The 26851-nt window shown below is 43.3% G+C and overlaps 1 protein-coding gene across 2 annotated transcripts in view; it reads left to right on the top strand.

Moving 5' to 3' along the window:
* Nucleotides 1-25043, top strand: part of SLC17A5 (solute carrier family 17 member 5) — a 47630-nt gene extending 22587 nt beyond the window's left edge. Inside the window, exons 6-11 of one of the 2 annotated variants that reach the window (XM_040983635.1) lie at nucleotides 649-767; nucleotides 3606-3764; nucleotides 6131-6263; nucleotides 8442-8589; nucleotides 17024-17114; nucleotides 23694-25043. In XM_040983635.1, the coding sequence (XP_040839569.1) occupies nucleotides 649-767; nucleotides 3606-3764; nucleotides 6131-6263; nucleotides 8442-8589; nucleotides 17024-17114; nucleotides 23694-23831 (788 nt within the window). In that variant the 3' untranslated portion in view covers nucleotides 23832-25043. The remainder of the gene's footprint in view (nucleotides 1-648; nucleotides 768-3605; nucleotides 3765-6130; nucleotides 6264-8441; nucleotides 8590-17023; nucleotides 17115-23693) is intronic. The other variant, XM_040983636.1, reaches the window with a different exon arrangement.
* The last annotated feature ends 1808 nt before the right edge of the window (nucleotides 25044-26851 follow it).

Below are 26851 nucleotides of genomic sequence, written 5' to 3'. Positions count from 1 at the left end.
AAAGTTCTAAAATACTTACTGATAATCTTTTTTAAGTTGATATGCTTAAAAGAATCAGCCCAGTTATGTTTGGATTTTTAATAAAAATATTTCTCAATAGAAACTACTGTTGATTCCTGCACTTAAGTGGCACATTTACTGTCAAAATTTTCTGGGTTGGCTATTATAAAAACGTGTATTTTGAAAATATTTGTTCTCAAGCAAAGTAGGATGCTGTCACTTGATGGCTGAGTCTTCTTTTTCATTTAATCCCACAGCATTTCATTTCTCATCCCCGATTCACTGACAGAATTATGTAATTTTAATAAGTTTATATTTTCATGTAGATATTTAAGGAAGGAAATATGTCTACATCAAAGTGAGGCATCAACAAATAAAGGTACCTCTGGACATACATGAACTATGTAAATTTATTTTCCAAAAGGTTTGTCTGTTGAATCCTAATAAGCAAAATCATGTGGTTAGAGTTGTTGTCTTCAAAATATAGGAACAATAATAAGACAGTGTGGCAGTTAATCCAATAACTGAGGCTTGAAAATGGATCTCTACTGGAGCCGATTTTATGTCACATTATCATTACATAGTTTTTAAGATAGAAAAGCTGCTATTGGTGTATCCTAATTTTAACTCTGTTTTTTCTATTTTAAGGCATAGTTGGAATTTTTTGGTTTATTTTATGGATATGGATAGTTAGTGATACGCCAGAAACTCACAAGACAATCTCCCATTATGAAAAAGAATACATTCTTTCATCATTAAAAAATCAGGTATGGACTCGGGAACATTTTAGAAATAAGTATAGAACCTTTTGGTCCTCAGTTAATGAGATACCAATTTTTGTAAATAGATATTTGTGTTGTATATGTAATGAAATAAATAAATGTTGTCTGAAGGATTCCAGTACTTTCCAGATTAAAACTGTGACATGCAGGAGCAGGTGTTTGGCCGTGCAGTTCAGATGCCCATGTCCCCTGTCAGAGTGCCGGAACTAGATTCATGTCTTGGGCTCCTGATTCTGGCTTCCTGATGATGTAGGCATCTTTAGAAAGAAAAAATTTTACATCTTCTTGAAACTAGATCTCTTTATCAAACGCAGAACAAATCAGATATCAAAGGAAACAGAATACTTTCCTTTGGGGAAGAATCGAAGAACATAAGCACCAAGTCTGCCAGCTGTGATGCTTGCGTACCATGTAGGCACCGATCCGAGCCCTGGCCGCTCTGCTGCTAATGAGAAACATCGGGACATTTTTAAAATATATAGTCTGTCTTTAGCATTTTTACTGGCATCAAAGTCATTTTAAAGATATATTTGTTTGTTTGAAAGGCAGAGATACAGAGAGATGGAGGGACAGAGCCAGGCTAAACCCAGAAGCCAAGAGCTTCATCCTCTGCTGCTTTCTCAGGCACATTGGCAGGGAGTTAGATAAGAATCGGAACAGCCGGGACTCAAACTGGCACCCATAGAGGACGCTGCATCACAGGCAGCGGCTTAACGTGCAGTTCCGCAGTGCCAACCCCTTCAGAATTTTTTTCTTGAATTTCTGCTAGATATTTGGAGACTGTATCTAAGTAACATATTAAAATACATTTTTAGGACCTGGCGCGATAGTGTAGTGGTTAAGGTCCTCACCTTGCATATGCCGTGATCCCATATGGGCACTGGTTCAGGTCCCAGCGGCCCTGCTTTCCCATCCAGCTCCCTGCTTGTGGCCTGGGAAAGCAGTCGAGGACAGCCCAAAGCCTTGGGACCCTGCACCCACTTGGGAGACCTGGAAGAGCTCCTGGCTCCTGACTTCAGATTGGCTCAGCACCAGCCTTTGCGATCACTTGGGGAGTGAACCATCAGACAGATCTTCCTCTCTGTCTCTCCTCCTCTCTATATAATCTGCCTTTACAATAAAAATAAGTAAATCTTTAAAAAATACATTTTTGGCTTGAATAATTTTAACATGATTAGCAACTGTGGAAAACCTGTTTTATGTCAAAATTATGTGTGATTGAGTGATTCTATGAAACATCAAACTATTAAAAATTCAGTTGGTATTTATATGTTGTGAAAATAGGCTAGTAACTAAAATTCTTTCATTTTTACTTCATTTGTACAAACAAGATTATACCTTATAAAAAGCTGCAAAAGGCATTCATGTTTCTAAAACATCACTTTCAGTAAGTAAAAATATATATTACAGGAATCTTAACGTTATAGCAGAAATCTTAAGGTTATTAAGTGTTTAATGTAACATCTTATATTTCTAAGAAATGGGATACATTTTTCATTATACATTTAGTTTCCACAGTTCAAATATATTTAAGCTCATTTCTTGTAATGTAATATTATGATTTCATTACCTTTGTGGATTTAAAAGTCATGTAAAAAGACCCATGTTTCAAATTTCTCCCAATTCTAAAACCTCTGCTGTAAGCTTTGAAATCCAGGGAGGTTGCGGGGTGGAGAGGTGACAAGAAATAGATCCTTTTGGGGGAGGGGGGGGAGCTATCTTTTTTTTTACATTTTATTATTATTATTATTGAAATAGATCCTTTTTAAAAAGTCTCATCTGCATAGCGGAAGGTCCCAAACTTCACTGCAAATTGATATCCCAGGGGAACGTTTTAGTAACTATGATACCTAGCGCCCTGCCCCAGTGTTTCTAAGATATGACTGTGGCCTCCGGGGTGTTTAAAGAGCCACGAATGAAGCTGATGTGCAGCCGAGTTTGGGAACATTGCTGCACAGGATTCCTGAGAAGCCTTGCAAATTTGACTTGTTTGAGAGGCAGAGAAAAGAGAGCTTGTGTCCACTGATTCACTCTGCAGATGACCACTTGAGCCACCACCTGCTTCCTCCCAAGGTATACACGGGCAGAAAGCTGCAGATGCAGCTGCACTGCTTAAACACAGAGTCCAACGTGACATACAGATAGCCCAAGTGTTGTCCTATGTTGTTGTTGTTGTTTTTAAGATTTATTTGTTTTTATTGGAAAGTCAGATTTACAGAGGGAAAGAGAGACAGAAAGATCTTCCATCCATTGATTCACTCCGCAAGTAGCCACAATGCTTGGTGCTGAGCCAATAAGGCCAGGAGCCAGGAGCTTCTTCCAGGTCTCCCACACGGGTGCAGGGTCCCAAGGCTCTGGCCCGTCCTTGACTGCTTTCCCAGGCCATACGAAGGCAGCTGGATGGGAAGTGAAGCAGCCAGGACACGAACTGGTACCCATATGGGATCCCAGCACATGCAAGGTAAGAACTTCAGCCACTAGGCTACTGCACTGGGTCCCCAAGTGGTGTCTTAACTGTTATGCCAAATAACCACCTACATATGTAGGTCCCTGCCACCCTTACACAAAACCATGGTTGGCCCAGGCTTGGCTCTAGTAGGCATTTGGAGAGTGAACCAATGAATGGAAGATCTCTAGCCATCTGTCTCCCTACCTTTCAAATAAATGAAATTAATTAATTAACATTTTAAAAACAAATATCTGGAATTTACTAATCAAGATTGCTAATCTGTATGTGTTAAATTTGGTTTTATCATGTAAGATGAAAAAAATCTAAACATTAACAAAGCTATATCTTATCATAATTGACCTTGTTTTCTGCAGCTTTCTACACAGAAGTCAGTGCCATGGATACCCATATTAAAGTCACTACCGCTCTGGGCGATTGTAGTTGCACATTTTTCTTACAACTGGACTTTTTACACTTTATTGACATTATTGCCTACTTACATGAAGGAAATCCTAAGGTTCAATGTTCAAGAGGTAAGAAGTAATAATCCTCTGTCTCTGATACAAAGTGAGAATTTCCATTTTGGCCTCCAAAGTGGCCTCTTCTCTTCTCAGCATATGTTGACTGTTGATCCAAACATCTTCAGCTTGGTATGCCCTTCAGCCATTATGGTTCTGCCAGTTCCTCTTAGTGTGCCAGCATGTCGGCTGATTCATGCCGGCAGGTGACAGGAGCCTGGCAAAGTCTGTTCCACCTTACTGTTCAGGCGTTGGGAGAGGCACAGGGAGTGTGATTGCCTGGCAGCGCTGAGGCCCACCTGGGGCTCAAGCCCCTTGGTCTGAAGACATAGGCACGCCGGGTTGTATTATTTGAGACACATTCAGTTGCTCAAGTGCAAGTACGTGGTAGAAAAAGGGCTTGGTTTTGCTGAGGGAGTCAGAGTAGGAGAGGAACCAAGGGCCTATGTCAGGGAGCAGTGCGCCTGAGCAGCTGTGGGACCGCTATTGGCTAGGGAGAGTAGGCAGGTGGTAGGATCAATAGATGTGGGGAGCGTTGTGACACAGTGAGTTAAGCTGCCACCTTCCAGAATCCCACATAAGTACTAGTTTACGTCCTGACTGCTCCACTTGTGATCCAGCTCTCTGCTAATGTGACTTAGAAAGCAACTGAAGGTAGTCCAAGTGCTTGGGCTCCTGCAACCATGAAGGACACTGAAAGGAAACTCCTGGCTTCAGCCTGGCCAGGCTGTTGTGGCCATATGTGGCATGAATCTCTCTCTTCTGTGACTCTGCCTTTCAAATAGACGCTTTTTTTAAATCCATAGACACTAGAGATACTACAGTAGATACAACAGATAGCAGATGCTGGAGAGCATGAGCTGGGAAGATAGAGGGTTAACAGAATGAGAAGCCCAAGACCATGATCATGGAAAGTTGGAGTTACTGACAATGGGAAGGTCAGGGCAGGAGTTAGGAACCTGTTGTAATCATTCCAGCAAGAGATGAGGATACCTCCCCATGGAGTGGGGGAAGAGTAGACACTGAGGAAAAACTAGGGGAGATAAACTTTTTTAAAGAAAGTAGAGCAGGCTGTACTTAGGGATTGGACATGAAATGCCAGGGAGAATAAACCATCAAGAAAGATTCCCAGGTTAAAAATAAATAAATAAATTTTGTGTGGGGATGGCTGTATGAGAAAAAGAGAAAGTAAACACAGATTCAGCTGTAAGATCATTTGTTTGAGTTCAGGCTCTACTTCTCACTGATTTTTTGAAAATAAATGAAATGAAGTAAGAAAGAATTTACAAATCAAAAGTGAAATTAAAACTGTTTCAGGGCTGGCCTCTGGCCCACCATTAAGGTACTGAGGAAGATTCCTTTTAATAAGCACCCACTTAAAGCTCCTTGACTCCGGGCTTCCTGTTAGCACAGACTCCAGATGGCAAGTGATGATGGCTCACATTGCTGGGTTAGGTTTCCAGCACTTGGCTTCAACCCAGCCCAGTTGCAAACATTTGGAGAGGGAGCCAGTGGACAGGAAGGCGCTTGCTGTCACTCCTGCCACCACCAACCCTCTTCAGCATTTGGGAGGAGAATGGGCAGGTGGCAGTGCCTGCTTGTGTAAATGCTCTCTCCTTCCCTATCCTACTACCCCTCTCCCTCTTTCCTTTCCTCTCTGCCTCTTGCCCTTCGCCCCCCCCCCTTTTTCCCTTCCTTTCTCCTTTTTCCTCTATTTTCATCTACCCCTCCTCATTTCTCTTCCTCTGTCTCTCTCAGCCTGTCAAATAAGCCAAAAAGTTTGAAGTCTTATTTTTAATTCTTAGCCAAAGTTTTTAAATTATCAAAACTGAACTGTGGTGTGTATAGATGCATGCTTGAGCAATGTGACCGCAAATAAGTAGGAATCTGTGAGTACTGTGTGTTATAACTGGGATGCTGTTCACATCCAGGAAGAGGGAGGGGCCTGTGGCCGGGCCAGCACCATCGGAAGCCCTCCAGGTGGCTGGCAAAACTCTCTTTGGTGACCTAGATGATCTTAAGAATCATTTATTAAGCTACACATCTGAGTTATGATGTTTTCTGTATTCTTGAATAAACAAATGAGCTTGAAGACAACAACTTTCCAGTGGGAAGAGTCCACAGCAGGTTGGCAGGTGTCCTCTTCTGTAAGCCGGTTCCCCAAATAGCGCTGGGCATTGCCCTGGGCTGACAGGATGGTGTGAGCCAGGACAGACTGTTAGGGACAGCATTTAACTGAATCCCTCCCCCAAGCTTCCCAAAAGCCAAACTTACTTCCTGTCAATTTGGGTAAAAATTAACAGCCCATTTTTCCTTTGTTTCCAAGTGGTAGTAATAGCTGTAATATACGTATTAATTCTGTATCTCCCTTTTCCTTCCAGAATGGGCTTTTATCTGCAGTGCCATATTTCGGCTGTTGGTTGTGTATGATCCTGTCTGGTCAAGCTGCTGATACTTTAAGGGCAAAATGGAATTTTTCAACTATATGTGTTCGCAGACTTTTTACACTTATAGGTAAATACCATTTAGTACAGCTTTGCTTGGATTTGCACGTACTCACTGTGTTTAAGGTTGTTGGAGGTAGAAAGAAAATAGCATTGCTCCTTCTTGCAGACACAGTTACCACAATACTCAGCACAGAACATTTCACCTCTGGTCACCAAGCCATACTTGGGGACTTCTCCCCCATCTGCAGCCAGTTCTGCTGTGACAGCCTCTGGGTGTCCTGGGATTCAGACTGAATGCTCAGTCCCACAAGATTGGCCCCTACTTGTGCTAACCCCAGACTGTGGCTACACATCAGGCGTTCCCATGACCCCCTTTTGGATCCCATTCATTTGCAAGGACGTTTATAGAACTAAGACTTTTAGGGCTTGCTTCTTGATTGAGAGATGTTCCATTGGACACAAGTGGTCCTCCGGGTAGAGGAGCTGCATAGGTGAAGTCAGTAGGAAGGGACCACGCCCTTATGTGCCCTCTTGGACACCCCAACTGCCAGGCTCCTTCACGTTGTGTCCGGAAGCCATCCATGCCCTGTCCTCTGGAGTTCTGATGGAGGTTGCATTATGTAGACGTGGCTGATTCAGTCACAAGCCGCTGGTGATGAGCTCAGCCTCCACACAGGTGCAGGGTGCTGTTGAAAGGCCCTGCCCACTAGTAGGACTTGGTCTTTCTGGTGACAGAACCCATCCTGCAGCTATCTAGGGACCCCAACCAGCAGTCATCTCATTAGCATCTAAAAAGTAATCATTAATGCCAAGATTTTAGGAGCTGTGTGCCAAGAACAATGGGCCAAAACCAAATACATATCTCTTCCAGTATCATAGTGTCATCACAGCTTAAGATAAAATAAAAAATGATAATATTGGGCATTTATTTTCCTTCATATTAAAATACAGTATGCACCTAGTGCATCTTTGTACCATAGCTTTTAACCTCTCCCCCCAAAAAAGGCTTATTTTGCTGAACATTATCCCCAGAATTTTAGACAGCACTCTGGCTTCAGCTGTAAGTTTACAGTGAAAGTTCTCCTAAGCCTCTATCCTTTTCTACAAGAGTGCATTTTGGATTTCAATCCAAAGAATTCAAAGGAAACCTACACAGTTACATTTCAGACTCTGGTTTCCTAAGTTAAATTTTTAAATTATCTAGAAGTTATTCCATTTGTTAAAGGTGTCAGGCAATTAGAGACCCTGGAATCTGTCGTTGGGTAATCTTGTTGTCAAAAGACCCTATTCAGCTAACTCTGCGAACACTTGGGTACCACCCATCCCAGGAGAAGCTGTCCTTCCCACAGGCTGGGTGCCTTGACCTCACACCTGCAGAGGAATTAAACCCCTGTAAGCTTAATCTGGGATTTGTGTCAGTTTTCAACGTTTTTGTGGGCCTGTTCCTCACAGTACAATAGCTACTAGCCACATGTGGCTGTTTAAGTTTTGTTAACATTTTAGAATAAGTTGTTTGGATATAGTACATACGAATACATTTCCATTGTCCCAGAGAGTTTCTGGGTAGCAAATACAAAGAAGACAATGACAAACCCTATATTAAGTCCTTGTGTAACTTGTATTTTGTTACTTGGCTACCCATAATGACCTGTATATGTTACTGTCAACGGTTAGGATTAAGATACTGTGTACTCTTAGCTGTACCCAGAAAAATTCGTCATTTAGTTTACCATCCTTGGTTATGTGAATTTTATTTATTATTTTTTTAATTTTTATTTTTTGATACAGTTGGCAGTGGGCTCTCCCCTCCCTGCTGTTCTCCTCTCTAGGATCGTAATGTGTGTCCATCGTGAATTTTCCCAAGTCCATCATACTTCCACTGGAGTATCTCCCAGCGGTTATGTGAATTTTAAGTTGTGCCTTCGATAGTTATTGCTTGTCTTAGAACTATATTTTTTAGTCATCCTTTCCCAGCCCATTTTTTTAACACTGTAGCACTTTAGCTGAGTCCTGATCTCCTGTATGCCTAATAACATTGCATAATGAAATGTTTCTTTCACTGTCTTATTAGTTGTACTATGCCCATGTTTCCAGCAGTTTTACAAAAATCTGCACTAGTGGAATCTTCTGTGCAATACAGTGTTTAAACAGTAGGTGGCAGCAACATCAAATCTCAGATTTCCGCTGGTTTAAGATGGGGCAATAATTCTGAGATTCTATTTCCTTTTATGTCTTTGAACCCTAGGAATGATGGGACCTGCAGCATTCCTGGTAGCTGCTGGGTTCATAGGCTGTGACTATTCTCTGGCCGTTGCTTTCCTAACCGTCTCAACCACACTGGGAGGCTTCTGCTCCTCTGGATTCAGCATCAACCATCTGGATATTGCTCCTTCGTGAGTACTAATGTGAAGATTTAGTAGGATTGACACTGAGTTCTTTCTTAAATTATGGCAAAATATGTATGTAGGGATAGTTCAAAACTGTGGGAAAGTTGAGTTAAAAGATCAATTTATTTTGGTGTAAAACTGGTTTTAATTTCATGCATCACTTTTATTATACTCATTTTTTTCCCATGAATTTCTTGAATGAAATTTATGTAACACAAATACCATTTTATCCATTTTCAAGTATCCAACGTAACGACATTACCTGCATTCACATGGTTGTGCAGCTAGTTCCACCAACCATCCCAACAATTTTTTTCAACTTCCACAACTGAAACTGTGCCCCTTGAACACTAACTTCTCGTTGCCCCCTGCTGTTAGGCCTTGGCAACCATCACCCTACTTTCTGCATCCCGGAATCTGACTACCATAGGAATGACTGAAATTTTTTTAAGAGTTCTTTTAAAAATTTTTTAAAGATTTACTTATTTTCATTGGAAAGAAAGATTTACAGAGAGAAGGAGAGACAGAGAGAAAGATCTTCCATCTGCAGAGTCACTCTCCAAGTAACCATAACAGCTGGAACTGAGTTGATCTTAAGCCAGGAACCAGGAGCCTCTTCTGGGTCTCCCATGCAGGTGCAGGGTCTCAAGGCTTTGGGCCATTCTCTACTGCTTTCCCAGGCCGCAAGCAGGGAGCTGGAGGGGAAGTGGAACAGGCAGTGTATGAACCAACATCATATGAGATTCCAGCACATGCAAGGCAAGGACTTTAGCCACTAAACTGTCAATTCTTTACAAGATGTCAGAATACATGATGATCAAAGCATGGAGTTTGGTTTCACTTCTGTTTATTTGAGAAGCAGAAGGAGGAAGGGATCCTGCATCCCCTGGATTAATCCCTAGGGTCCAGCAGCAGCTGAGTCCAGGCCCGAAGCTGGGAGCCAAGCACTAAACCCAGGTCTCCCACACAGGTGTCAGGAACCCGACACTGCTGCACCCTAAGATCTTGGCGTCGAAAATCAACATGGAATGCAAGCTTCTTTCTTAACTGCTAAGCTAAACACCTGCTCATGAAGTTGTTTGAGTTAAAACTATTAGCAACCGTCAGCTTTGTCCACAGGAACATATTGCTTGCATAAGAACTTGGCAGTGACGCATTGTCTTTCCACTCAGAACAGGAAACTCTGAAAACAAATGCTACCCCAGCATCCTTGGGTAATAGCACCGTGGCACTTAGCGCATAGAGGGCAGGCATGTAATCGGGGAAAATACAACAGAAAGAGCTTGTTAGGTGATCTATGTGTAAATGTATTTGTGTAGCACTTAATAGAGATCACTCCCACAGAAGTGTTTTATACTTAAACACACTCTATGCTTTTAAGTAGTCTTAACTATAGTATTCTTGCCCTATTTTATAGCTAAGAATACTCGAGTGCAAAGAAGTCAAACGGTTTGACTTCAAATCATAGCTAATCAGTGATGAGAGCAAAATGTGATTGCTGTCAGTCCGCATCTCCTGTCCCTTCAGTAAACACTCCACGATGAGCTGTACTCAGCACACCTCCCCTTTGTCCATTCTCTAGTTCTACAGAAAAGCCCAACAAGATCTCAAGCCTAGCATCTTGGTGACCTCAGTGCCTGCCTGAGCCTCTACTGTGCCTGAGCCACAGTCCTGCCACATCTCCTGCCCCAGAGTTCCTTCCCCATCTGAGTTTTTCCCAGTTCATTTCTCAGTGCTGGCCACACTGGGGTGCCTCCTGCCATGTCTGCGCCCCTTCCTGGTAGTGCCGTCCCCTATCCAAGTCCTTCCCAGTTCACTTCTCAGTGCTCTGTGGGCCCCTTCCCAACTAGCACTGCCTGCTTTTTCCCTTTCTTCTCTATGCTTTCCGTGTGTAATTCTGTCCTAGATGTGTCTGTGACTGGTTACTACCTTACCGTGATAGATAACCACTTTATCTTTCCTATCTCCATGATTTGAATTTAAATTCCTTCAGACTGAGAAATCCGATATACTCACAGCTCTTGGCACAAGAATGGCACCCCTGGCTGGCACTTACTAAGCCTTTAACTTGTGTGATTATGCTAAGAAAATAGGAGCTTCAGTGCTAAGAGACCTTACCAGTAGGGAGCCACAGGAAGAGTACTGACAGCACTTCGGCCTTGGACTCTAGGAAGCCGTTTGAAGCAAAAGGTAACTTAAGCAAAAGCTTTTGGATTACAGGCTAGGGCAAGGCATGGACCCAGTTTGCCCTGCTTCCCACAGTGGCCCCACCCAGCACCTGCTCCTGCACCAGATCATAGGCAGTACTCTGTTGTTCAGTTGCGTGAATGGAAGAGTAGAAATAAACTTTTATATTCAGTACCTTGTTAAAAATCTTGCTTAAAAAAACTGTTTCTGCATTGATCTTATATGTAAAGATTTATTTTATTTCTATGAAAGAATAACAGAGAAGGAGAGACAGAATGTGAAAAAAAATTCATCTGCTGATTTTCTCCCCCATGTGACTGCAGTGGCCAGGGAGGAGCCAGTCCTTGGAACTCCACGTGGGTCTTCAATAGCTGATTAGCAGGCCTGGTCGTGGAACATTCACACCAAACACTGGCCCAAATGTTGGAGACACAAAGTGAAAGTCACATAGTCCCCGCCCGTGTCTGTGTACTTTGGCTGACTAGGTCCGTCATGAAGTACACACCGAACAACCTGCAGAGGGGCTCCTGCAGCTCTGGCCTTAGCATCGTCTTAAAGACCCTGAAATCTTCTAAATCCAGAAGACAGTTATCTAGATATTTGTGATCTTAAATAATTCAGCAATGTAAATGATACCAGCAAATAATCACAGTTAGAAGGCTGCCAAGTACCTAAATGCACATGGAATGAAGCTGCTCTTCTCTCAGCTGACTGAAACATTAGATTTATGGGTATGAACAAACTTATACGGCTGTAGTTGGCACGAAATTTTGCTTGGGAGGCCTATATGCCACTTTGGAGTGCCTGGTTTGAGTCCTGTGCTTTCAATCCATTTTCCTGCTTGATGCCCACCCTAGGCAGCAGCAGGTAATGTTCATGAGCGAGGGTCCTCCCACTGACTTGGGAGACCTAGAGTGAGCTCCTGGCTCCTGGCGTGGGCCTGGGCCTCCCGCAGCTATTGAAGGCAGTTGGGGAAGAGACCAGCAGATGGAAAATCTCTATCTCTTCTTTTGTCTCTGTGTCTCTGCTTTTCTAATAAAGTGAGAAAGTTTGTATAGCTGTACAAATATAATTTCATTTTAGTGAAAGTCTTTTTCTTCCTTAGATTTTTACGTATCTTTTCAGCTGAGCTTTTAGTCTTGGTTCAAACAACACCAGTTATTATTAGTTTCCAGTGTCTTGGCCAGCTGGGGTTACCAATGCTGTGACCATGTTGTTGCTTAGTTACTTTTTGTCTTTCCAACAATTGAATGCCTGTATAATGTAACAGTGCTAGTAGTTAGAAAAAGAATTCTCAAGGATCACAGAACCTTTTTACTTTTTAAATTTTTGTTTTAATATTATTTACATAGTTAAGAAGGAGGCATGCCCAAGGATACCTCTAATTAGAAAGTTTCAGTTTTGTTTTTTGGTTTTTTTTTTCCCCATGTCCACACAAAGAGGAAAGGGGAGGAGCCCATTTCTTGTCAAACCACATCAGCACGTGGGGATGAGGAACAGTCATTTGATGACATCTTAGAGACCCCAATGTGGGGAAGAGTCTTCTGAGGGTGTTACCTGAGTGGTTTTCGTAGTTCTGAGATGTCTTCATTGCACCAGGGCTGAGAAAATATTTTCAAGATCTATTGGCTGACCAAGTCCACCTTGATGCATCCACAGACCCAGGAACATGCTGCAAAGCTTGGCCAGGAGAGTTGTCCAATCTGTTCTTCTCTCCATCCTATGACAAGGCACTCGATGTCCTCTGTTAGCCTACATGAGGACCACAGAACCTTAATGTGTTCAGTTTTGCAGAGGGACTTGTTGTAAAAAGTTAAGTCTGAGAAAATTCATTGATCACATAACCACCAAGATAGCATTACAAATTATAGCATAATATCAAGTACTGATTGGAATCAAATTGGTTATTATTTTATATTTTGTCATTCATATAATGAAGATAACTTGTACCTCATAGGGTTGACTTTACTATTAAAATAAAATTTCATATGCACACACATAATACATACATACACACATGTATATATAGTACTTAAAACCATGTTTAAAGAAGACTTTCCATAAGCAGTATTCCTATTTTAATATAAATGTATACCTGGTATTTTCTGAGCTTTTCCTTCTCCAGACTAAAATATTCTTTTTTTTTAATTGTTTTTATTTTTATTTTTTTATTTTTTAAAATAGGTATTATCTCTGGATAACTACATTACCCACATTATGGAGAATGGGATAGACTTATTTATTAGTCCCACAAAATTCTAGTATTCCAACAGCACATAATCCAGATGGAGCCTTTACAGCGTGTTTTCTTCCAAGCAGTCACCAATCTTTCATTGCCCTTCTCGGCCACATGTAACATGAATACTTGAAAGAGCTTCTTGGTGCTGACATTTAGAATTTCACAGCATTCATCTGCACTTAATATCTGTCTCTGAAAAGACCTGGCAACATTGAACTTGGCTACTCCTAGTGCCAAGGTGTTAATGGCTTAAAAAAAAAAATAGATCCTGCCAAGCTTGGTTAATTTAAGATACACTCCCGCGAGGGCATAAGTCACAAAGATCTGTGGCTCATGCAAGGGGCTGAATACACAGTCTGGAGCTTGCAGACAGGCCGAGTTAGTGGGGAAGGAGGGTGGTGGTGCTTTTGTTTTTGTTTTAGGTATCTTTCCTTCCAAACTGGAGAGAAAGATTTCAGATCAGTCATCAGTCTTGATATTAAGAATCGTAAGCACTGATAGAAATTGCATTACCTCACAATAAGTAAAACATCAGACCAGAATTTTATTTCCCTTTTTTTTTGGTAGGATTTATTTATTTTTCTTGGAAAAGCAGACTTACAGAGAGAAGGAGAGACAGAGAGGAAGTTTTTCTGTCCACTGATTCACCCCCCAAGTGGCCGATCCAAAGCCAGGAGCCAGGAACTTCCTCCAGGTCTCCCACATGGGTGCAGGGTCCCAACACCTTGGGCCGTCCTCCTCTACTTTCCCAGGCCACAAGCAGGGAGCTGGATGGTATTTGGAGCAGCCAGAACACAAACCAGCACCCATATGGGATGCTGGCTCTTGGTGGTGCAAGATTAGCCAAAACACCAATCCCAGAATTTTATTTTTTAATAACACTGATTATCACAAAAAAAAAAAAAAATTACGGCTCTAATTGGATTTTGTATGTGCTTAGGTTCTTTTTATGAAAAATAGATTGTTTGTTTATCTTTTTTTAAAATGTGATTCTTCCACCACCTTTTAATTTTGTTCTCAAAATATCAAACCTAAATCTGTGGAATCCTGTTATAGGCGCTTAGAGGTGAAGAGTTAGCCAGTTGAGCTATTCTGCCAGTCCTGGGGACCAGCAGGGTTTTGTTTTTGTTTTTAAGATTTTTTTTTTTTTTTTGCCAAGTCAGAGATACAGAGAGGAGGAGAGGCAGACAGGAAGATCTGCCATACAATGATTCACTCCTCAAGTGACCACAACGGCCGGTGCTGCGCGGATCCGAAGCCAGAAGCCAGAAACCTCCTCCAGGTCTCCCACGTGGGTGCAGGGTCCCAAGGCTTTGGGCCGTCCTCGACTGTTTTCCCAAGCCACAAGCAGGGAGCTGGATGGGAAGTGGAGCTGCCAGAATTAGAACCAGCGCCCATATGGGATCCTGGTGTTCAAGGCAAGGACTTTAGCTGCTAGGCTACCGCACTGGGCCCAGAACCTGCAGCTTTTAAAGCCACTGTCTATAGGGAACAAAGTGCATGGTCTGTGCAGTCAAGATCCCATGAGCCTGGGGCTGTGACGATCCATGGTCACGTGCTACTTCTCTTCAGTTATCATGTCCTGAATGAGTACATGGGTTGTCCTGGGCCCTGGATGTGACGGAAAGAAATAAAACAAATGTATGGTGAGGCTGGAGTGTGAATCATCACACTTGAATTAGAACATAATTATACCTTCACACATGTCATCTAACTTTAAAAATGATAAAGATTCTGAGACAACAGTTCAATGTGAACTGAACTACATACCAAGGACTTCGTGGAAGAAGGTTAGATGGGGCCAGCATTGTGGCACAGCAAGTAAAGCCACCACCTATAATGCCATCATTCCATGTGGGCACAGGTTCAAGACCTGAATTTTCCACTTCCAGTTCAGCTCCCTGCTAATGTACCTGGAAAAGCAGCAGAAGATAGTCCAGTGCTTGGACCCTTGCGACCCAATTAGGAGATCTGGAGGAAGCTCCTGGCTCTTGGCTTTGGCTTGGCTCCATCCCATCAATTGCAGCCATGTGGGAGTGATCCAGTGGAAGAATCTCTCTCTCTCCTTCTTTCTCTCGCTGTAACTCTGACTTTCAATATATAAATCTTTAAGAGAGAGAATCTTTGATCTGCTGTCTAATTCCCCAAATGTCCATAACAGCTAGGTCAAGTCCAGACAAAACCTGGAGCCAGCAACTTCATCCCGATCTCCCCAGGCATTTGGGCCAACCTCTGCTGACTCTTCCAGGCGCATTAATGCGGAAGCAGATCAGAAGTGCAGCAGCCAGGACTGAAACTGGACTCCCATACAAGATGCCAGCGTTGCAGTCGGCAGTTTAGCTCACTGCATCAAAATGCCTCCCCAGCCTGTCTACTTCTTGGACCATGTGCAAACGTTTGCCTGTGAGCAAATATCTAATTAGTGGAAAAATAAAATTACAAAATTACATTTTCAGTATGTTCCATATCTATAATAATGTGGTAGAAATATACACATTTAGAAAAAATAGTTAAGGATGTTTACTAAAAAGTTAACGTTGATGATCCACGTGTGGAATAATTAGACATAATTCATTTTTGTTATTGAGAAATACGTGCTTCTTTGCCTTTGACAATGTTTAAGACATTTATCTCTTTGCAAGTCAGAATCACAAAGAGGGGGACGAGACGAATCTTCCAGTGTTAGTTCACTCCCCAAATGGCTGCGATGCCAGGGCTGGACTTAGCCAAAACCTGAAGTCAGAAGATCCATTTGGGTCCCCCGTGTGCAGGGCGGGTACTTACACATTTGGGCCCTATTTGCTGCTTTTCTCAATACATGAGCAAGGAGCTGGATTAGAAATAGAACAATCAGGACACGGGCCCGGCGGCGTGGCCTAGTGGCTGGGTCCTCGCCTTGAACATGCCGGGATCCCATATGGGCGCCAGTTCTGGTCCTGACAGCTCCACTTCCCATCCAGCTCCCTGCTTGTGGCCTGGGGGGGGCAGTCGAGGATGGCCCAAGGCTTTGGGACCCTGCACCTGTGTGGGAGACCCAGAGGAGGTTCCTGGTTCCCGGCTTTGGATCGGCACAGCACCGGCCATTGTGGTCACTTGGGGAGTGAATCATCGGACGGAAGATCTTCCTCTCTGTCTCTCCTCCTCTCTGTATATCTGACTTTGTAATGAAAATAAATAAATCTTAAAAAAAAAAAAAAAGTAGAGCAATCAGGACATGACAACATCACAGGCAGCAGCTTTACCCACTGTGCCACAACACCAGCCTCACTTTCAACAGTTTTATGTTGGGCATGTGTTTGGTGTAGTGGTTAAAATGTATCTCAGGATGCCCTAGATTCAAGTTGTAGCTGCAGTTCTGATTCCAGGTTCCTGCTAATGTGCACCGTGGGAGGCAGGAGGTGACAGCTCAAGTACTAGGGTGTTCTAGGCTCCTGGCTTCATCCTGGTCCAGCCCTATCTGGTGTAGACATTTGGAGAACATCACTATAAAAAGGGTATTGGTACCAGCACAGTGGTTCAACAGGCTAATCCTCTGTCTTGTGGTGCCAGCATCATACGTGGACACTGGTTCTGGTCCCTGTTGCTCCACTTCCTATTCGGCTCCATGCTTATGGCCTGCGAGGGCAGAGGAGGATGAATCACATGGATGCACTCACATGGGAGATGCAAAGCTGGGAGCCAAATTCAAACCGGCTCCGCTCCGGCTGCTGTGGCCATTTGAGGAATGAAGCAGCAGGTGCAAGATCCTCTCTTTCCTTCTCTCCGTAAATCTACCTTTCAGATAAAAACAAAGAAACATTTTTTAAAAGAAGGAAGGGGACCAGGTTATTGGCTGTGGTCCTCTGTGTAATGTTAAAATGCTGATTATTGAAATGCAGCTTTTTCAACAGCTGGATGTAAGATCCCCCCTCAGCTGGGGCTCACAGGAGCACAACCTGGAAGGCGGTGTGTCTGTTGAAAGAAGCTGCTTGATGTGTGACACAATGACCAACCTGTACACAACTGTCTCCACAGGTATGCTGGCATTCTCCTCGGCATCACAAACACATTTGCCACCATTCCAGGAATGATTGGCCCCGTCATTGCTAAAAGCCTAACCCACCATGTAAGTAGAGAATTTGTTCAAACACCACAAAGGTTTGGGAGCTTCGCCTCTGCCAAAGTTGAGTACACAAGGGAAATTCCCAAAGTTCAATGAAAGATAGACCTCAAAGGGAAATGTGTTGTGATGCAAAAACAAAAAAAAATTAAAACAAAAAAAACCACTTTGAAATTCGTACATGTTTTTCTCATAGCATCTGTATTTCACAAACTCCATATGTATAGATTTTAAATTTGTCTTCTAATTCTAGAAACGTTTTTAAGGAAAAAAAATCTAGATGTTTTTTCTTCTGAAAATCTTTTTTTTTTTTAAGATCTATCTATTTTTATTGGAAAAGCAGATTTACACGGAGAAAGAGACAGAAAGATATTCCGTGTACTGGTTCACTCCCCAAGTGGCTGCAACAGCTAGAGCTGAGCCGATCTGAAGCCAGGAACCAGGAGCCTCCTCCTGGTCTCCCATGTAGGTACAGGTCCCAAGGCTTTGGACCATGCCGAGCTGCTTTCCCAGTTCACTAGCCGGGAGCTGGATGGGAAGTGGCGCAACCAGGACAAAATGAGATCCCAGTACATGCAAAATGAGGATTTAGCCACTAAGCTACCGCACCAGGCCCTGAAAATCTTTTTTAAAAGCTTCAAACAAAAAAGGCAGATTTACAGAAAGAAGAAAGATAGAGAAATCTTCCACCTGCTGGTTCAATTTCCAAATGGCCACAATGGCCAGGGGTGGGCCAGGCCAAAGTGGGCGCCTGGAGCTCCTTCTGGGTCTTTCACATGGACACGTGGCCCAAGCGCTTGGGCCGTCCTCCCCTGCTTTCCCAGGTGCAGCAGAAGCTGGATCAGAAATGGAGCATCCAGGACTTGTAAGCCAGTGTCAGTGTCACAGCAAGAGGCTTAACATGCTTATGCCTCAATACCAACCCCTTCTGAAATTCTTTATCTCAAAAAAAAAAGCACTAAATGCCTGAATAGATTTGAAAGTATATAATTTTCTTTTTTTTTTATAAAGATTTGTTTGTTTTTATTGGAAAGGCATGTTTACAAAAAAAGAAGAACCTCTAAAACCAAAAGAGCAGTTAACATTTGCGAAACTTTCTCCTGATAATTTGTTTGATTTGGACATGTAAAAGTTATCAAAGTGAAATTATTCCAAACTAGATCCATGAAGGCAAGGTCAGGAAATCACGTGAGAGTGAACTGGAACCATTTAAAGGACCAGGGGATTTGGGAAGAAATGAAAGGTGTCATCATGTGTTTGAAGAGCTGCTAAAGGAAAAGTGGTGACTTTGTCTCTGTAGTTGTACAGAAACAGGGAGGGTCTTGTGTCATCTGAGCCAGAGTGCCAGTGCCGGCTGCTCCACTTCTGACCCATCTCCCTGCTGACAGCCTAAAAAGAGCGGAGAATGGGACCCACCGGGGGGGATGACGCCTTGGTGATCCCGATGTGGGGAAGAGTGTTTTGTTTCGCTTTGTTTTTTTAAGATTTATTTATTATGGGCCCAACACAGTGGCCTAGCAGCTAAAGTCCTTGCCTTGAATACTCTGGGATCCCATTTAGGTACTGGTTCTAATCTCAGCAGCCCCACAACCCATCCAGCTCCCTGCTTGTGGTCTGGGAAAGTGGTCAAGGATGACCACAAGCCTTGAGATCCTGCACCCGTGTGGGAGACCTGGAGGAAGTTCCTGGCTCCTGGCTTCAGATCAGTGCAGCTCTGACCTTTTTTTTTTTTTTTTTAAGATTTATTTATTATTGGAAAGTCAGATTTACAGAGAGAAGGAGAGACAGAGAGGAAGATTTTCCATCCTCTGGTTCATTCCCCAAGTGGCCGCTGCGGCCAGAACTAAGCTAACCCTAAACCAGGAGAAACTTCTGGGTCTTCCACACAGGGCCCCAAGGCTTTGGGCCATCCTTGACTACTTTCACAGACCACAAGCAGAGAACTAGAAGGGAAGTGGAGCAGTCGGGATACAAACAGGTACCCACATGCAAGCCAAGGACTTTAGCCACTAGTCTACCACACGGAGCCCAGGAAGAGGAAAGGTGTTACTTAAGTGTTTTTTTTTAATTGATTACATTGCATTATGTGACACAGTTTTATAGGCACTGGGATTCCCCCCACCCCTCCCCAAACCCTCCTACCATGGTGGATTCCTCCACCTTGCTACATTACCACAGTTCAACTTCAGTTGAGATTCTTTCATTGCAAGCATCTACCAAGCATAGACTCCAGCATCTTATTGTCCAGATAAGTTCAACAGTGTCTTAGGGAGACCATCTCTGGTCTGAAGGTAGAGCCAGCCGACAGAGTCATCCCGATCAGTTAAAAGCCCCGACATTACATCAGTAACAATTTGTAACTTAATGGAATTAGTTGACATGGTATTGAGTAACCAATATGTTAAAAGAGAAAAAAAAAAAAAACAGAATGCAAGTTCTGAACCACATCCTGTGACTTCTACATTGACATTTCAATTATTAGTTTATATACAACCGGGTTCTATACACCTTAAAATGACTATAGATTACTATTCAGCTGTCTCATGTCTATTTTAATTTTAGTATTTAGCAGTTTATAGCATTGAAGCATGATTTTGCTGTACCTGGCTGTTTTTCGGGTAGTCTAACTCTATAATTCTAACAAGACACATGTCAGCAGTTTAGGTGAACAGTTTTAGGAGGGGTGTGCAGAGAAATCTTCAATACCCTAGTGAGGAGTAACTAATCTTTGTGTCCTGCCCAGTGAGTTATAAGTGCATCCCCACTGCCCGTTTCCTGTCTGTTTCTAAGCTTTCCTTGTTGTTCTCTATCTATTCTAGCTTTTTGTTTGTTTGTTTGTTTGTTTTGAGGGGTTTCTGGAGCATTCCTAATGGTCATTGCCAGAGAGGGTGGGGACCCAAAGTCGGACCAGCCAAGGACCAGAGAAAGCTCCTCTCCCTAGTCCCAAGGGAAGTTTACTGTTCTTCCGTTTCTGCAGACCACTCAGTGCTCCTGGTTGTCATTCCAATGACCTTGGATCCTGCAAGGCAGAATTTGGGCTTCTTCCATCCCATGTGATAGATCCAAATGGGAGTGGATGACCTCCGAAGGCGCTCCAATTCCCCATGGTCTCCTTGGCAGTTGGGATGTAGTCCTTGGTGAGGATCTGGGAGTCTTCAGGGTTGGGATACAAGCCTCCTCCTGTCCCCCTGCCCCACTCTGGGGTCCCCCCCTACTCTTTGCATATTACCTCCTGTTAAGAGGTTGTCAGGATCACTCCTGATTCCCCCCATATGCCTTTGTAGTTTTGCTATTGTCTAATGCTGATTGAAGTCTGTTCTCTATGAGTTACCAGTTATGATCCTGATAGGTTATACTTCCCATCTTCCTCACACCTTCTAGAGGGATGGAAGATTTCTCTGCTCTCCTTCCCCATTTCCGAGTAGCATAGTGCCTTACAAGTATATTAGGTTTTACAATTCTTTGATGTAGATCATAAGTAGTCTGACTCAGATCGATTGTTGGTTCATTGGTTACTTCACAATATCTTATTGCATGAGATACAGGCTGTTTGGGGTTGTTACTGTTTTTCAGATTGACATCATTTCATAACAGCCACATCAACAACAACAACATCAACAACAAATTATATCACCCTGAGAAAATAACGTGCCACTTGAGTGGTTTTAATAGCCCTGAGACATTTTTGGTTTTGTTGCACCAGGGTTGAGAAAAAAACTTTCAAGGTCTATTCGATGACAAAATCCACCTTAGTGCACCCATGGACCTGGGAACAAAGAATATCATTTTGAAATGTTGCCTGTGCTATGTAAGAAATTAAAATAGGGGTGGGCATCTGGCCCGGCTGCATCCCATATCCACAGGCCTGTGTCTGCATCCTGAATGCACTCCCGATGCCGGCTTCCTACCAGTGTGTAGCCTGGAAGCAGCAGAGATTAGCTTCCTGGCATCCGCGTGGCAGGCCTAGCGTGAGTTCCTGGCTGCTAGTTTTGGATTGAGCCCTGGCTGTTGTGACCATTTGGAAAGTGAACCAGTGAGTGGGGGAGTTCTGTCGTCCCTGCGTGCATATTTGCCCTCTCGTCCTTTCAAGTAATAATTGTTTTAAATCTGAATAAACTGATCCTGGAGACTCCCTCCAATTCTGGTTTCCTTCTTTTTAAGACTCTAAAGGAGTGATAGAATACATTCTCTTTTTGTTAAGATTTATTATTTTTAAGGAAAGGCAGATTGACAGAAAAAAATGAGACAAAATCCTCCATCTGCTGGTTCACTCCCCAGACTGCCACAACAGCTGGAGCTGAGCCGATCCAAAGCCAGGAACCAGGAGCTTCCTTCTGGGTGTCCCATGCAGGTGCAGGGACCCAAGCACTTGAGCCATCCTCCACTGGCCTCTCAGGCCATAAGCAGCGAGCTGGATGGGAAGCGGAGCAGCTGGAACACGAACCAGCACTGTTACGGAAATCCTGCTAATGAACCCATCACATCAGCCCCTGGAATTTGTTCTTTAAGAGACTAACCTCTAAAAGAGACTGTTTAAAATTAAATTAATAGCATGTCTGGTCCTTGGAATTTCAGTATATACTTGCAGACTTTCTAACTATCCAATAGACTGATTTCAGACATACCTGTTGAGCACAGACAGCGTTCCCATCTCTCCACACTCCCACCGTTTCTGATATCTTGCTTAAATGACCCAGGCCTCCCCACTACTACTTGCTCTCACTTAATTTGAAAGGTTCCTGCGTAAGGTTTTTCCCTAAAGTTGCATCTCTCAGTGTGAGCAACTTTCTCTCGTTGGACACAGTCAACACAGTAGCACATACTGTGTATGTCCCACTGACAAGGCCAGCACACCCGGGAAGGCAATGTGGCTTCCTCAGTCAAGTCTCGCATGGCTGTCAGGTGGACGCGCACCACAGCTATGCTGCAGCATTCGTTTCATGTAATTAAAGGAAAAGCAATCATTTGCAATTAAAATTAGCTGCACTGCCTCAAAAACCAGAGTATGAATAAATAATTAAAACTCAAAATGCATTTGAGGTTTAGTTTTGTTATAAACAAAACAGCATTCTCTACAAAACCGGTAGAATTTTTTGCACAAGCTGGGTGTTGTGTGAGATTTCTGGTACAATTTTTCAAGTCATTCAATGACTGCAAGTAACAATGAAGTATTATTATCCCAAAGCCCATGCAAAGAAACCTTTGTCTTAGGAATCCCAGGGCACTGTGGCAAGCATTTTCTTTCTGAAATAAGATGTAATTATTGACATACTCCTCCTCCAGAATGGAAACACATCTAAATTTATTTTCAGTAACATTTAAGATAGATGTCTAACTTTATTTTTTTTTAAGATTGTATTTATTTGAAAGCCAGAATTGGAGACAAGATCGTCCTTCTGCCCCTCCCTGAGATGGCCACAGCAGTCAGGGCTGGGCCAGCTGCTCCACGTCACTGACACGGCCCGGTCACTCCCACGCGTGTTAGCAGGGAGCTGGGCTAGAAGTAGTTGCCAGGAATCAGACCCGTGAGCGTATGGAATGCCAACACTGTAGACGACAGCTTCAACCCACTGCACTACAGCACTGGTCCCACTGTGACACTCATTGTTTACTAAAATATGTTCATCTCAGACACACGTAAAACCACAGCATGTCCCTTTCCTTCTGTATTTTTTTTCCTTTATTTCCTAAATGATTTTTTTCTGGTTCCTTACTCCCTTCTTTTTGCTGCATCTTTTGTTTGTTTGTTTGTTTGTTTGTTTGGTTGGTTGGTTGGTTGGTTGGTTGGTTGGTTGGTTGGTTTTGAATGCACAGCTTTCTGTCTAAGGCAGAAATTACAATTCTTCAAAGTGGTGACGTGATCCAGAAATTCAGAGAACATGCGTTTTTATGTTACTGGATTGTACATGGAGTGACCTTTGCTCTCTGGGCAGAGCTCACCTGTGCTTTGTGAGCCACCCTGACCAGGCCTCCCTCCCACCCAACGTGCCAGGCCCTCACACCTGAACTTGATGAGCCTCAGATGGCATGAAGGCCTAACTTTGGTACTAACACATGATTCAGAAACACACCGCACCTTTTGCTCTCAGTAGGCTTTTTAATTGAAACATAAAATGCATTTTTACAAGACATAAGTGTGGAACTAGGTTTTCCTAATGTGAATGGATCTGTGTAATCAGAACTTATTGAAGAAACTCAGTCCCTCCCTCCATTCTCTCTTAACCCCACTAGAGGGAGCCACGATCCTGATTTGCAATACTATCGGTTCCTGTTGGCCTGATTTGATTTGCTTATATTTCATATAAATCGAACCATTCAAAGCCCTCTTTTCCTGTAGCTTCTTTGGCTGAACATTTTATTCGTAAGATGGATCTATGACATAGCTTGCTTATTTCAGCCTCGGTGCTGTGTAATATTCCCTTGAACAGAATACACTACAGTTCTGCTGATGAACGTTTGGGTTGTTTTAACTTTGGGGCTTTTAGGAATACTAATTCTACAATGAACATGCTCCTATGACCAACTGTTTTTATAAACTGGACTGCCAGTAATTTTTACCTGCAATTTTTTTTTCTTTCTCTACAGAACACTGTTAGAGAATGGCAAATTGTTTTCTGTATCGCTGCTGCTATTAATGTATTTGGTGCCATTTTCTTCACACTATTCGCCAAAGGTGAAGTACAAACCTGGGCTCTCGACAATCGCCACGGACATGGACACTGAAGGAACCAGTAAATAATCCTCACTGTATTAATGTATTTTTATTTATCATGTAACCAAAAGTGCCTTTGCTATTTTACTGTGTGAACAGTCTAAATACCAAAAAAAAAAAAATTATACCTGTATTAAATGTTCATGGCCTATAATCATGAAATGTCACTACTTATGAGATTAGCCAATTAGCTATTTTAATGATTAACAATACTTGTGCTGGACCTTGTGTTAGTTTCACACACCTGGCTACAAGTCCAGCAACATGGAGTAAAGGACTTGTACTAATTGTGAAGGGCCTTACCTAAGGGAAGGAGCTGAAACAGGCCCTGCCCCCCTCACCTCTGCTTAATGAAACCAGCTAGTAATTCGCAGTGCTGGGGGAACAACTGCTTTTTGACTACTTTCTGTTATCTCACCTGACAGCCAGGCCTCCCACTTGCGCACCCAGGGAGCTGCCAGATCATGGTACTGCATAACCCCTGGCAAGCGGGCTGAGGGAAGCGTGCCCAGGCAGCCACCAGGCACTGCCTCCCTGGCTTGAGGGAGTGCATGCGAGCAGCCATCGGAGGCAGCCTGCAAGCGAGGTTGGTGCCAAGCCTCAGAGTGCTGTCCTGCCTCCCAGGGCAGGTCCTGCGCAAGGAGGGAGCAGTGAGAGCCAGCTAGGATGGCGGGTGCTGCTGCTCAGACCCCGTGCCCAACAGGGAGCAAGGCTGGCATGTAACCTGCAGGAGAAAACTGAAACCAGACAAATCGCAAATACCATCTCTGATTAAAACTGCTTTCTCATGGGTCAGAATGTAAATTTCCAATTTCTATGTTTCTTGAGCTACCCTAGAATGTTTCTTAAGGAATTTTATTCACCTTTTTTTTAAATCTCTTTATGTAAGCTTCTGTTTGCAGTTTAAATTTAAAATGACTGTTAAAGGCCGTATCAACCAAAACCAGTGCAATCATCTTTACCTTTGGTTCCTAAAATCATGTTTTTCCAGTCTTTTTCTGGACTTTCTTCTGGTGGCTTTTGAACACTTACGGAATTTAAAACTTGATTTATGTTGTGTTGGGCTTGTTTAACACCACATGTAACCTTTTAATTAAAGCTGTTCGGTGTAACATGATGTGAATATATTTATGTAAATTTATTTTTAAATGTATAAATAGCTTTAAGTTGCTCTGGTGAGATTTCTTTTATAAATCATCAAAATAAATCTTTTTTTTGCATTGATTTTGGGGTTGGTTGTTTTGTGATATTCTTTTTTTATTTAAAGGCGTATTTTTTGGACATTGGGAGGGTGACATCCTTGGATTGGTGAAACTGGCAGCATTTCAGAACTATCCAAGCCATTGGACAGAACCCTCGGAATATGTACACACTGAGACTCTGGGCTGATGCGAGGTGGCGGTTCCTCCCCCTGGGCACCGGGACATGTGGAAAGTCATGAGTGGTCTTCCCCTTTGTTTCTCCCCTCACCCCAGGAACAGCAAGAAGAAATAGCAAATTTGGAAGCAATGAATTCACCCAATTTTCTTTAAACCTTGATCCTTCCCAGCCTAATCAACCATGTAATTATTATTTTTTAAAAATAATAATAAAAAAAAAATAATAATAATAAAAAGAAAAATAAAGATGTATTTTTATTGGAAAGGCACATTTGCAGAAAGAAGGAGGAGTGACAGAAATATCTTCTATCTACTTGTTCACTCCCCGTATGACCACGATAGCCAGAACTGAGCCTTTCCAAAGCCAGGAGCCAGGAGCTTCAGGTCTGCCACGTGGGTGCAGAGTCCCAAAGACTTAAGCCATCCCAGGGCACAAGCAGGCCGCTGAATGGGAAGTGGAGAAGCAGGGACGTGAACTGGCGCCCATGTGGGATGCTGGTGCTTCTCGGCAGAGGACTAGCCGATTAGGCGATTGTGCTGGCCCCCTGTTTTGCGATTTTTTTTTTTTTCTTTAATGTTGACTTGCTTTATTTTGATTTCTTTGAAAGGCAGAGCAACACAGAGAGAAAAAGATTTTCCACCTGCTGATTTACTCCCCAGATGGGCACAAGGTCCGGGGTTAGGGCAACCTGAAGCCACGATCCCAAAACTCCATCCAGATCCCCCTCATGGGTGGCAGGGGCGCAAGCACCTGAGTCACCATCTTTCCTGTCCCCTATGCGTCAGCAGGAAGCTGGGTCAGAGGTGGAGGTGCTGAGCCTCCATCAGACACTCTGCAGACACTCCGTTACAGGCATCCCACGCAGGGCCTGACATCCTGCACCTCGATGCCTCTGGTGTCTGCACTGACCATGCTGTCTCTTCTCTGCACAGTCTCTGCTGCCCCCGGGCCGAGGACACTGCACACCAGCTAAGTGATAGCTTCAGAAATCTCTGTTGCCTTCCACCTGCCCTAGCTCAGAAAAAGGGCCCACCCTTACTGCCAAAGTAGATTCTCACATCACTGAAGTGATCCTTTTCTATCCTGGATACAAACAAGCCTCCTGGCTGTTCAGCAGAAATACCAGAGGCAGATATTTGCTGGGACGGTTAAGCCACTGCTTGGAATGCCCACATCCCATGGAGAGCCTGGGTTCAAGTGCAAGCTCCCATCCTGATGCGTCTCCTGTCAAGTTTGTTTTTGTTTTTGTTTTTATCACAAAATCATATATATAGAGAGAGAGAAGAAGATTTTCCATCCAATGATTTACTCCCTAAGTGACCACAATGGCCAAAACTGACCCAATCTGAAGTGAGGGTCCAGGAGCTTCCTCCAGGTCTCCCACGCGGGTGCAGGGTCCCAAGGCTTTGGGCCTTCCTCCACTGCTTTCCCAGGACACAAGCAGGGAACTGAATGGGAAGCGGGGCTGCCGGGATTAGAACTGATGCCCATATGGGATCCTGGCGCATTCAAGGAGAGGACTTTAGCCACTAGGCCACTGCACCGGGCCCAATCGCTCAAGTTCTTAAGGCCCTGTCCCCCATGTGGGAGAAACTGAGTTCCTGGCTCTTGGCTCAGCCTAAGCTATTGAAGGCATGTGGAGAGTAAGTCA

This window comes from Ochotona curzoniae, unplaced genomic scaffold (genome assembly GCF_017591425.1).
Source record: "Ochotona curzoniae isolate NIBS_2020 unplaced genomic scaffold, NIBS_Ocur_1.0 contig_3819, whole genome shotgun sequence".
NCBI lineage: Eukaryota > Metazoa > Chordata > Mammalia > Lagomorpha > Ochotonidae > Ochotona > Ochotona curzoniae.
The sequence above is the reverse complement of the archived record's forward strand: the minus strand, read 5'-3'. Positions and strand labels throughout refer to the sequence as shown.